Source organism: Diceros bicornis, chromosome 11 (assembly GCF_020826845.1).
Source record: "Diceros bicornis minor isolate mBicDic1 chromosome 11, mDicBic1.mat.cur, whole genome shotgun sequence".
NCBI lineage: Eukaryota > Metazoa > Chordata > Mammalia > Perissodactyla > Rhinocerotidae > Diceros > Diceros bicornis.
The window spans coordinates 62,417,305-62,430,023 of record NC_080750.1 but is presented as its reverse complement, the minus strand read 5'-3'; the positions used below and the strand labels follow the sequence as shown (position 1 = coordinate 62,430,023).

The following is a 12,719-nucleotide window of genomic DNA, read 5'->3' as shown; positions in this document are numbered from 1 at the left end:
GCTGCTTAAAATGTTTCAGCTCATTCAAGGCATTGGTTTTCAGGTAGTTTTGCCTCACATTTCGTTCTGTCCGTGCACACTGACATTTACCTGTGACCTAATACATGGGTTACAAAGTGAGATTATATGGGTAGATGACGTGGGAAGGGACGTGAGAGAGAATTTTGTGAACATAGTGAACTGTGCAGATATTGTCACGTGAATACCTTTTCTGGAGTGAAACCTTACTCATCCTTCCAGTTTTCGGTTACACCACCTCCTCCATAAGCTTCCCTCACTTTGCTGCAGTCTGATCGGTCCCTCCTTCCTCACTGCTCCTTTCGCTGTTTATAAAACATGTCTACGCTTCCAGGTTCTTACTAGTTATCTGTATGTCTGTCCATTAGCTACATTGTTAGCTGCTAGAAGGCCAGACCTGGTTTTGTTTATATTTCATCTGCCTCATTCCTGTACCCTTTGTTAAATGAATGCTTACAAAGGTATTTATAACAACAAGAAAAGTATTCTTAGGTGATTATTGAATGAATAGACACATTCAGCCAAATTAGTGGGTTATATCAAAAGTTTTAATTTTTTTTCCCCAATCAAAATATCGCAAATACTGTTCTTTGTTTAAATGTACTCTTAATTGGTGTCCTTTATTAAAGTGCTTTAATTTTCTATCAGAAAAAACTTTCCCCTTTGTCTCATAACGCAGAATCATCCTCATCCTTCAGTGTCTAGCTTAAATGAGTGCTGCTTCTGTTGACCATTCCACAGACCTGTATTGAACTCTTGTTCGGTGCTAGACGTTATACTGGACGCAGCCTGGCAGGATGGCAGTATAAACAAATAAGACACTCAAAGAGCTCACCATCTTGTCAGGTCAATAAAACGTTATAAAATTGTTCACAGAAAACAGGAAGGCACCATAACAAGATGCCTTTTTATGTTACCTGTGAACCTCCCTCGACCATTGTCTCTAACCTATTTTACCATATGTCAGTCCCATAGCTTTGTGGTTATTTGTATATTGGTTTTACATTCCCAGAGTCCCTTTCAGGTTTAAGATTCTATATTTGATTTTAAGCTATTTGAAAATAGGAATCTTATTTGATGTACCCTTAGTGAATTAACAAACAATAGATGAGTGCACTGCTCTCAAGAAACCTCTAGCTTTTTAAACAACATAAATTTAAGTAAATGGGGCAGAATATAATAAATGCCATAGGGAAATTCACAGAAGGGAAAAATCACTTCTGGCTGGGATAGGGGATTAATCTTCTGACGGATGCCTAAAGGAACTACAGCTTTAAATTGCTCCTATGCGTTGCTCAGTAGATATCTGTTTAATTAGAGATTCTTACTAAGAGTTCTTACTTGGAGCTTTCCTGAAATTATTTGCAAATATTTAAATTATTGTACATTTGTGTGCTTTGGAGGGAGGAGAATGGTGTCCACTGTTATCAGATTCTTCTGGGGATCTGTGGCCTAAAACAGATGGATAGTCACTGCTTTACAATCCACTCTGTAACAGTCTCCTGAACACGTCCTGTGACAGGTAATTCATTACCTCTGGTGACTACCCACTCAATTTCCAGGAAGTTCTGGTTTTCGGGAAGTGTTAACCATGTGATGAGCTGAACCTTCACTCTGTTCTCCCCCTAGAGCCAAAGTCTAATCCTTGTTTTGTAACACAGCACTTGAGATATTTTAAGAGAAGGCTCATATTGTCTCTAAGAATACTGATATATGAGCCAAATGTTTTCCTGTGGTTATTCATTCTATTTTATTCATTGCAGGTCATTTACCAACCTGGTCTCTATCCCTTGAAAGTCTAGTGTCCAAAATTGAACAGTACTTTAGGTGTGGTCTGGTTGTTTCAGAACTTCCAACTCCTTTCTTATGGATGCTGTCTATTTAATTGATATAGCTTAAGATTGCTTTAACTTTTTAAAAAATGTGTTTTAATTATAAAATATTTCAAGCAAACAGAGGGGCCAGCCTGGTGACTTAGTGGTTAAGTTCCTGTGCTCTGCTTTGGGGCCTGAGGTTTGCAGGTTTGGATCCCGGGTGCTGGCGGACTACTCATCAAGCCATGCCCTGGAGGCATCCCATATACAAAATAGAGGAAGATGGGCACAGATGTTAGCTCAGGGCCTATCTTCCTCAGCAAAAAGAGGAAGATTGGCAACGGATGTTAGCTCCTGGCCAAGCTTCCTCACAAAAAAAAAGTGTCTCTCTCTTCAAGAAGCTTATATTTCCTGAGTGATATGAAACTTATGTACATACATGAAACAATTTAAAGAATACAAAACAATAATATTCAAGTGTCAAGCAAATAGAGAAGTACAAAAAATACTATAACAAACCATTTTGTTTCTATCTCCAAGATTAAATATATATTAAGTTTTGGCTGTATTTGCTTCATTTTTTTTTTCCTTAGGAAATGTCCAGATACAACTAAAGTCCTTTTCCCCATCTCACCCTACCCTGCTCCTCAGTGTTCATTGACTTTTTAAGGCAGTCTCCTCATGCTGTGGACTTGAATTGTGCTCAGTCCAGATCCCCAATTGCACTTGTTCAGGACAACAGGTGTACAAAAGTAAGATCACCTAGGAAGTGCCAAGTAATCTTATGTACATTTTTATTTCAGGAAATTTTAGTGAAGTAGAAATGTTTTAGAGAGGAAAGTTTTCAGAAAACACAGGAAAAGTGCTTTGTAAGGTGTAGACCTTGAAGAGGTTAGATGTAGATTATCGGGGAGGATCCTCAGTGGAAAAAGCCAGCATGAGCCAAGTCATATAAAGACTGAGCCCGATGTGTGTGGAAAGATAAGGATACCAGCCCGGCTGGGATTGAAGAACGTAAGCTAGAAGTACAAAGTTCAGTAAGTGTGTGTACAAGTCCAGAAGCAGAGCGTGGTAAGTACAGCAGGTAGTGTGTAAAGGCAGAACTAGGACATGATGAAAGCAGCTAGTATCGTTTTAGAACACTAATTTGGCAGGTGAGTGAGATTGAGAGGAGATTGTATTATGAGTTAGAGTAATTAATAATGATAGTATTAATAATAATAGACAGCATTTATTAAGTTCTTTTGTTTGCCAGGCACTGTGCTAAGCTCTTTAAGTCTATTATCTCAATGTATCAGTTAGCTTTCATTGAGTACCAAACCACCCCAAAACTGAGTGACTTAATTCTGGGGATTGGTTGCACAGCAATGTGAGTGTACTTAACACTACGGAACTACGGAACTGCACACTTAAAAATGGTTAAGATGGTAAATTTTGTTATGTATATTTTATTAACACAAATTAAAAACCCAGAGCCACTGGGTTCCGCACACTCTCCTTCGGCAGTCCGGGTTTGGTTCCCGGGCGCAGAACCACCCCACTTGTCTGTCAGTAGCCATGCTGTGGCGGCAGCTCACATAGAGGAACTAGAAGGACTTACAACTAGAATATACAACTATTTATTGAGGCTTTGGGGAGGGAAAAATAAAAGGAAGATTGACGACAGATGTTAGCTCAGGGCAAATCTTTCCTAGCAAAAAAAAAAAAAAAACGCAAGAAACCCAAACTTACTGACTTAAGATAACTGTTATTTAGTTCACAATTCTCTGGGAGAGCTGGGGAGTTCTTCTGGTCTGGGCCAGCTTGGTCCCTTTCTACTGGGCTTGCTCAGCTGACCAGTTGGCTTGTGGCTGGAAGATCTGGTCGTTAGCAAGCTGTAGGCTGGAGTGTCAAGGGGAGACTAGGCTATAAATTTCTCATCATCCAGCAGGCTAGCCCCTAGACTCTTCACGTGGCCACAGGAAGAGCACAAACCCCAGTGCGCACGCACTGTCCAAGCGTCTACTTGAGTCATATTTGCTACTGTCTTTTTGGACCCCCAAAAATCTTAAGATGAGCCCAGATTCAAGGAGGTGGAAAAAAAAACTCCATCTCCTGATGGAAAGAGCCAGAAACTTCTGTGGCTATTTTGTAACTTACCACGCTTGACAACAACCCTGAAGAGATAAGTACTATTATTACTGCCATTTTACAGATTTGGAAATGGTGGCATAAAGTAACTAAATAACTTTTGTAGGGTCACACAGCTCCCAAGCAGTGGTTCCAGGATGCCAACCCAGGCTTGTCTGAAGACCTCCATGCTTCCAGTTTGGAGGCCATCTGGGATAAAGAGCACAGCCTTTGGCCCCAGACAGCTGACCAGATCCCAGGCTGTCACATGTGCTCCCAGCACATCACAGGCACTCTGCAATCCCTAGTTCCTTTCTTCCCTTCCCAGTTCTGCTGTATATGAGCTTCCTTCCAAGCAACCAACCTCCGTCCCTCCCTCTCTCCCTCTCTTCCTTCCTACCTTCCTTCCTTCTTTCCTTCCTTCCTTCATTTAACAAATATGTGACCAACAATTGCATGCCAGATATTGTTCTAGGTGCTGGAGATACAACAGTAAACAAGATAGGTGAACAGCTTGCTTTTATAAAATTTATGTTCTAGAGGAAGAGACAGAGAATTTTAAAAAAAGCAAATATACAATATTTAAGCTGGAAATAAGTACTACAAAGAAAAGTAATAGGACAAGGGATCTGCGTGTCTGAAGTCAGGGCACACAGCTTTTAGGATTGTGATTTGCGTTCAGACACTTGACTTTTCTGTGTCTTGTTTTTCTCTCTATAAAATGAGACTATTGGAGAAAACGGTAGCATTGGTTACCTCTAGAGAGGAGACTGGGTGGCCATGGTAAGGGAGTAGGAGAAAGACTTTTCTGTATATAATCTTTTGAATTTTTTTATAAGTGAGACTTGGGCCATTCTCTCTTCTAGCTCTCTAGCTCTTCTTGCTTTTTCTCTGAAGTAACAAGCTAGAAAAAAAAATTTACACTTAGCAGATATTGAGGGATGATTATTTCTATCACAGATTTGGTTGTAGGAATTCAGAATTCAGTAAACTTGATTTATACTGAATTTTTAGGAGCATATCAGTGAATCTAGGGGCTTACTGCTACCTGCAAGTTGAGTGAGATTACTCAGAGGGCACACAATGGAAAAAGCAGGTGTTTTGTGATCATGCCAATTTGGCTTCTAGCAAGTCTAAATCCTATTATTTAGACTATAGTCTAAATAGACTTAAGTCTATTTCTAAATCCTGACTCTATTAGGTGAATAACTTTTGGTAACTTAACCTCCAGGTGACAGTTTCTTCATCTATAAAATAGAGATACCAGATCACAATCCCTTAACCACAATTTCCCAACTCCAAAATGGTCTGAAAGCGAAGCGTTTTTTCCTAAGTCTGGCTCCAGATTTGGCCAGCAAAACTGCCCTGAATTGAAGTGATCCCACTTAGTGTAAATATTCAAATATTTTGCTGAAGAAATGTTAATAATCAATTATGGGGTGCTACTGCATGATGACTCGGGCTGTATATGCATTTTTTGGCCTGTTTTCTAAAACACTAAAAATTCTGAATTCTGCTACACATCTGGCCATGAAGATTTCAGATGGATTGTAGGTCCGTAATACCTTCCTTAAAGTGTTTTTTAAGGATTAAAGGTAATGATTGTATTGTGCTTGGCTCGTAGTAGCTGCCCAATAAATGGTAGTTATTGATCTTGCTGTTACATAAACTCCAGTTTGTGGGGTTACCCCCCCCCTTCTGAGGGAAGCTGTGTTACTTAATGTCTCAATGGAAGGCCGTGGGGAGGCTTCGTAGCTCTTCACTGTGGAACTGTCTTTCAGCTTGAGGCTGGAGCCACAGTCCCAGGAGTTCAGTCTTGTACTTCCAGCAGCTGCACACTCTTCCCCTCAATGCCCTTTATCCTGGTTTTCTCCCACTGGAGAGTTCTGGGGAGAGCGCTCACTCTCAGACAGCAGAGGAAAACATCTGTAGGCTCTAGGGACAGGCGCGGGAGGGTTAGCTTTTCTCCCCCCTAGCTCATAATTATTAAACACTCTGGAAAACACTACTCACCATAAAAATTTCCACTGCTTGATTCCCATATCTTCCTGTATCTTCTTGGTAGTGTGAGGTAATTATTGTTACAGCCTGGGGTACTGAAAACAAATAGGTGACTGGAGAAAGAACTAGGGGGGAAGGAGAGAGGAAAGTGATTTACTGACCTAGTGGAGGAGGTGTGTTGGAAAGGAGGGTACCGTTCTTTAAGATGGTTTGCTCTTCAAAACCAGTGCAGCTGCACCTTTGCATTTATTGAAACTCATGATTGGACATCAGCCCCCAAGCTATTATTAGTTGTAGCTGAGAATTAAAACATTTGGCAGTGCAGTGAGAGAACCACTGTGGCTTGATAACACCAGTGTATGTGAAGAGCGGGCATGGAGCTCAGTAAATAGCCTGAGTTGCAGCTATTCTGTTTCTTGTAAGGTCTTGTCTCTCCACGTTTTGAGAAGGAGTTGGTGAATTGTTTTAAAATACCTATGAATGTATTCATTTATTCATCAAACCTTCACTGAGTATTTTTATATGCCAGACACTGTACTAAATGATTTTACTAATGTATGGTGCTCAGTAAATATTAATTTTTACTAATAACTTTTTATTGAACATGGCAATAAAGTGAAATTCTCACGATTATGTGATTTTTTTTTTTTAAAAGCTTTACTCTTTTGACAAAACAGTATACATCTGTGGTAGGAAATTGAAGAAATGTACACAAGTAAAAAGAACATAGTTCACCTGGACCCCACTAGGGTCCAAGGTTCACTTTTAACATTCCAAAGTGACTGTGGGGTATATTTTAACCACTCTCCTGTTGTTAGATATTTCAAATGTTTCCTGGTTCTCTCTTAAAGATAGAGTGGGGGAGCCCTGGGGGAGAGGAGTATATGGAGACTCTCTGTACTTTCCACTCAATTTTCCTGTGAATCTATAACTTCTCTAAAATATAAAGTCTCTGTAAAACAAAACAAAACCACATAAAAACAGTCAACAATTCTTTCTGATATGCTTGCATTGAAAATACGGCTTTTTTCCCCTGGAAAAACAGTTCTTGTTTTCCTTAGAGAAGAGTAGAGTTCAGGAATCAGCTCATTACAAGTCACTGATTTGAAAGGGGAAGATGAGAAGAAATCTTAAAAGAATAGCTAGAATTCCAGAGGATAGTAGAGGTTTAACCAGTGTTAAAGAAAAACCAGAGCTGGACAGTAGTTAAAGCGGTAAAAACAGACTTTATTCAGAAAAGCTGTTGCAATAGGAGAAAGAGACCTCAGTATAGAACTGGGCTGAATTCCGAAGACAAGGAGGAAAAGTGGGACTATATAGCCAAGAAGCAGAGTGGAGGAGTCGGTGGATGCAAGCAAAGTGACTAAGAGGAAAGAAACATCTGGGGTAAGGAGGTGTTCTGGTTAAAGGACCTCACGGGACGTCCTGCTGGAGGCAGGCCAGGGCGATGGGATGGTGGGGGATGAGGAACCGGGTCAGATAGGGTGATAAGATATCCGGGATGGAGGATTCTGGCGAAACCAATTTAGCAGGGTTCTTGCTAAAATTGGCCGATGCAAAGATAGACACAGAAGTACAAAAGGGGAGATTTAGAGGAGTCTGACTAGCGTTTGGTCAAGGAGAGATTCTGTCACAGGGAGGAAGGGCAGGCTTCTCAAAAGAGGACTGGCTTCCGTTGGTAGCCTGTGGGTTCTGGGGAGAAGAGGAAGACCGAGAGGGAGGCACCGGGCGGCGGGGCACTTGCGAGAGGCCGCAGGGTGGAGCCGACCGCGGGGCGGGGCGGGGCGGGGCGGGCGGCGGGCCCCACGTGTGGGGTGGAGGGCCAGCCCCAAGCCTATTGGGGTGGAGGGAGAGCCCGCCCCGCCCGTCGGTGGGCGCCTCCCAGCTCCGCTCGCGTCTATGGAGGAAAAGCCCTGCGTCGGCTCGGCGAGTCCCATGGCCGCAGCCGCCTGCGGCACCAAGGCCATGTCCCTCTTCAAGCGGACCTGGGTGCTCAGCCCCGCCGCGGGGCCCCGGGGCACGGGCACGGGCAACCCGCCGCGCGGCTGCCCCTTGCCTCCCGCCGCCTGGCCCTCCAAGGACTGGCCGCGAGGAGAGGGCGTGTGCGGCAGGCTGCGGACCCCCACGGCCGCCGGCCGCCTGCCCCCGTCCCACTGCTGCGCCTCCACGTCCCCCACCTCCGCCTGTCTGCTCTGCCCGCAGGACTCGCTCAGCAGCAGCTTGAAAACTTGCTACAAGTATCTCAATCAGACCAGTCGCAGCTTCGCAGCTGTTATCCAGGCGCTGGATGGGGAAATGCGGTGAGTGGCGGAGGCAGCTCCTTTTGGTTTTGGGGAGGAAATCTTTTTCCAGGGACGTGGAGTCGTTCGAAGCTACTTTTCGACATGGCCCCTAGCGTGGCAGTCTCTGTGCTTGTGGCTTAGCCAGAACGCGCCCCGCCAGAGTGCAGGAAACGTTTCGGCTGGAACGCCCATGTGTTTACTTTAGAATGCCCTTCCAGGCGCCTCGCCATCTAATAGCGTCCCTGGAGGCCCAGCTCTGTCAGGGAAGGGCAGGGAGAATGGCGATGGTTATTACCTTTTTTTTAGTCCTGGCAGCTGAACCTATCTCTGAGCAGGTCATGCATTTTTCTTGGCTTCACTTAGCTACTTTGCATTTCTAGTTGTATTGAGTTAATTCTTCTGAAGTTGCCTCTGTGCAGATTCCATACATGAACTTAGACCAATTGCCTTTATGTATGATAGTATTTATACTGAGAGGTTATTGTGTCTTTCTTTTATTTTTTATCTGCAAAATACTCGTTCCGTCTAAACATTTGGCCTGTTGGTCTTTGTACAGTTGTTCTACATTAGTTCAATGTAACTCGTTCTGGGAGTAGTAATGACATCCAGCTGGTAGGTTTTTTTTAATAAATAAACTACAGAAGTTCATTGTTTCCATCTAAGAAAGGAAAACTAAGATGTTTGGTTAAGTAAGCTTTGGAAATCCTTTATCATTCTGTAGAGTTAGGGTGTAGGAGGGTTTAGAAAATGGCCTGGCATAAATGAAATGTTACTTTAAAATAAGTATCTTTGGATGTTTGTTCCAGTATATTAATGGCTGTTCCTTTTTTACAGCCATGCAGTGTGCATATTTTATCTGGTTCTGCGAGCTCTGGACACTCTGGAAGACGACATGACCATCAGTGTAGAGAAGAAGGTCCCACTGCTGCACAACTTTCACTCTTTCCTTTATGAGCCCGACTGGCGGTTCATGGAGAGCAAGGAGAAGGATCGACAAGTGCTCGAGGACTTCCCAACGGTAGCAGCATTACAGATCTCTTCTGCATAGAGTTTGTGTTTATAACTGATGATGTCCTTGTCAGCTAGCCCACATCCCTGCAGAGAACGGTAACATAAGCAGTCTGAAGGCAGCATGGTGTAATGTCGTGGTTAAGAATTCTGGTCGCCAAGACTCTGAAGCCAGACCACCTGGGTTGGAATCCCAGCTCTCCTGCTTATTAACTGGTGCTTAGTTACGTAGCCTATCTGTGCCTCAGTTTCTTCATCTTTAAGATAGAGATAATAATAGTACCTACCTCATAGTATTGTTATGAGGATTAAACGAGTTACTATAAGTAAAGCTCTTAGAATGATGGTAGCTGCTATTATTATTACCAATGTGTTTGGAAGTCCAGTGTTTCTTCTGTGGACAGATGCATTCAAATTCCAATGTTGTAAAAGATGAATTCTCAGGCTAGCTCACAAAACTGGTTGCCTGTATAATGCAGCCTGAGTATATAGCACTCCTGGCTTCTTGGGTGCCCTAAGCCCAGTAGCATGGACGTGCTGTGCTGCTCACGAAGGGTCGCAGCTTGGGTAGGGAGCAGGCTCTGCAGCTGAGGTGAGGACTGAGAAGCAGGATGATCCTCTGCTGCCTACAGCTATGTGATCCTGAACAAGTTCTTTAACTTTATTTGTGCTTCAGTTCTCTCCTTTGTAAAGTTAGAGCTGTGAGGATTAACTAAGTTCATACATATAAAGTACTTAGAATAATGCCTGGTACATACTAAGTATTCTGTAAATATTAGGTGTGTAGTCCATTCTGTTGGAGTAAAGTGGGTTATTAAAATCTTGAGCTTTAGAAAATCCCTCAAGTTTATGTTATACATGTGACTATGTCTTAGTTTTCTGGAATTTGCATGTCTTACTACACAAATAAGTGTTTCTTCCATAACTTATAAATAAAGGTTTGATTTAGCAAAATCTTATGTTCCCTAATAGCCCAAAGAAGCACTTCTTTTTGTACACAGTTGCCAGAATTTTGGGGGAAGAATAGTCCTTATGTGTCTCTTGCTATTGAAACAAAAGAAGGTTTGAAAAAGACTCCTTCGGAACAAGGGGTATTTCGGATTACTGAGATCACATTTTCAGTCAAAGCCAAAAATAAAATACAGTGCAATACAAACCGAGGGAAAAAGTCTCTGAAGAATAATTAGGTGGAGTTGACACAGTACAGTACAAAAGAAGAAAAAAGAAAAAGAATCTGTGAAGAATGATTAGGTGAGGAATTAAGAGCTCTCACCTGGGGCAGGTACTGGTGATTTGGCTCTCACAGGACCAGAGGACAGGTTCCCTCTGACTGGAAATCTGTGGACATTCATTGAGGAGCTTTTGCAACTGCTAAAACAGAGGAAGTGCTGCAAACAGGGTCACACCCCATTTATGATTGAAGTGTATTCTCACTTTAAAAAATTAACCATATATTATTCTAGCTAGAGCCTCCAAAAACAAAAACAACCTCCTTAACTACTTTTGAGGAGATTCATAGCAGTTAAATACTTTCTGGTCATGGGATAAATGTCATAGGTATTTTAAAAATCAAGGCAGCCGTATCCACTCAGCAGATGTGAGAGAATATGAAAATGTGTGAATGCTAAAATAATTTTGGGGGTATAGCTAGTAAATTTTCAGACAACATTCCACTATGCTTATACAACCTAAGCCTATTCCTTTATAAATGTAGCATTCCAGTGGAAAAACAGCACTTTGTTTTGGAAAGTTTCAGTTTGAACGTTAAATCCATCTTTTCCTGTGTTGAGTGGTAGGTTAGAGAGCAGACAGACACTACCCTCCTGAAAGCAGACTTGCCCCTGGTAGAGTCAAGGTAGCAGAAAGCACAGGCCAGGCATCACTGTTTTGCTGTTGTTAACCTTTTATATCCTTATGAATATGAAATACATGAGAGTGTGATTTTAAGATACTTGAATTGGAGGTCCTTTCAGTCTGATTCAGCTTGAGATAGGAGTATATGGAGCTTCATAGTGCCTTACTCTTCTAAAGGACTGGGCTGTCTATATGCTGATCTGTCCCAGCATCTCCTTGAGATGAGTTGCACAATTTGAAGGGTGAACCAGTTGCCTGGGGTTAGGTGTACAGTCAGTTTTTGGCTAGGTCCTAGGGCAGAACAGATAGCTTGGCCTCACTCCCGTAGTACTGCCCTTAGACTGAGGCAAGAAGGGCCCCTCCCCCCAGCCCCTCACTTTAGAGGGCCCCACTCTGGGCCTCTTCACCGTCAAAGGGGTGAGGGGTGTCTGAGGCCATGGAAGTGGGCCTGCCTAGAGCTTAGGCGGCCCCCTTCTAGGCCATGTTCTGGGTGTCTGGGATTCCTTGCCCCTAATTTCCTGAGCCCACTTCCAGAGTCTGCAGTCTGTTTCCTCAGGTCCATCTCCTCCAGGGTGGACCATGTACCAGTGACCGCGTCCCTAGGCCTGAGGGTGGCCAAGGGCGGCTGTTCAGGAGGGTTGTGGATGAAACCGTGCCCTGCAGGCTGAGGTGTTCTCATACATGAGTGAGAGATCCCTCCTCCCAGTGCCGGACCCTGTGCCGGACAGAGCTGGGGTAGGAAGGGCAGGGTGCGGGCTGGGAGTGGGGATCAGCAGTCTCGGCCCTGCTGCATTTTGGAGCAAAACCCCAAGGGACCAAGCATTTTAAACTCACATGTGAGTCCTCCAGGTTGTTATGAAGGTATGTTTGTCAAGACAGGAGAACAGAATATACTGTATTTAACAAGTTACTAGCTTGATTTTTAATTTTTAAATTTCCAGCCATGTGGTATGTGGGCCTGCACTTGTGCTCTTTTCCCAGGCCCATGGAATTAGGGCTAAGCTTAGAGTGTTCTAACCAGGTGAACTCTTCCTTGATGTATGGTTAGTCTGCACTCAGATTGAACCTGGCGCTTTATGCTCTAGTGGTCATTAGTTGATATCACTTAGAGTCAGGCTTTCTAGAACTCTCATTGTATCTTGTGGATTAATTAGAGTATATCTTTTTTATCTGATACTAGTAGAAACTAGTAATCTTAGAGACCTACCTCCAAACATAGCTTAAGGAATAATACAGGGTGTTTTCTTTTAATTGATGTCATAATAGTTTATAACATTGTGAGATTCCAGTTGTACAATATTATTTGTCAGTCACTATATAAATGTGCCCCTTCACCCCTTGTGCTCACCCGCAACTCCCTTCCCCCAGTAAGCACCAAACTGTTGTCTTTGTCCGTGTGTTAGTTTATATTCCATGTATGAGAGAGGTCATGCAGTGTTTGTCTTTCTCTGTCTGGCTTATTTCACTTAACATAATACCCTTCAGGTAATACAGGGTGTTTTTAAATGATAATAGCAATAATAGCATACATTTATTGAGCTATGAATTAGTTGTGAAATATATTTAATTATTGATTTACCATTTGTATTATTTTATATTAATGTAATTTTAACAGGTAATATATGTGATATAC

At 42.7% G+C, this 12,719-nt stretch overlaps 1 protein-coding gene across 2 annotated transcripts in view; it reads left to right on the top strand.

The window, feature by feature from the left end:
- The window catches only part of FDFT1 (farnesyl-diphosphate farnesyltransferase 1), a 35,180-nt gene that overhangs the window by 443 nt on the left and 22,018 nt on the right, over positions 1–12,719 (top strand). Inside the window, exons 2-3 of one of the 2 annotated variants that reach the window (XM_058550379.1) lie at positions 8,145–8,242; positions 9,059–9,242. In XM_058550379.1, the coding sequence (XP_058406362.1) occupies positions 8,145–8,242; positions 9,059–9,242 (282 nt within the window). Of the gene's footprint in view, positions 1–7,791; positions 8,243–9,058; positions 9,243–12,719 lie in introns of those variants that run through there. The other variant, XM_058550378.1, reaches the window with a different exon arrangement.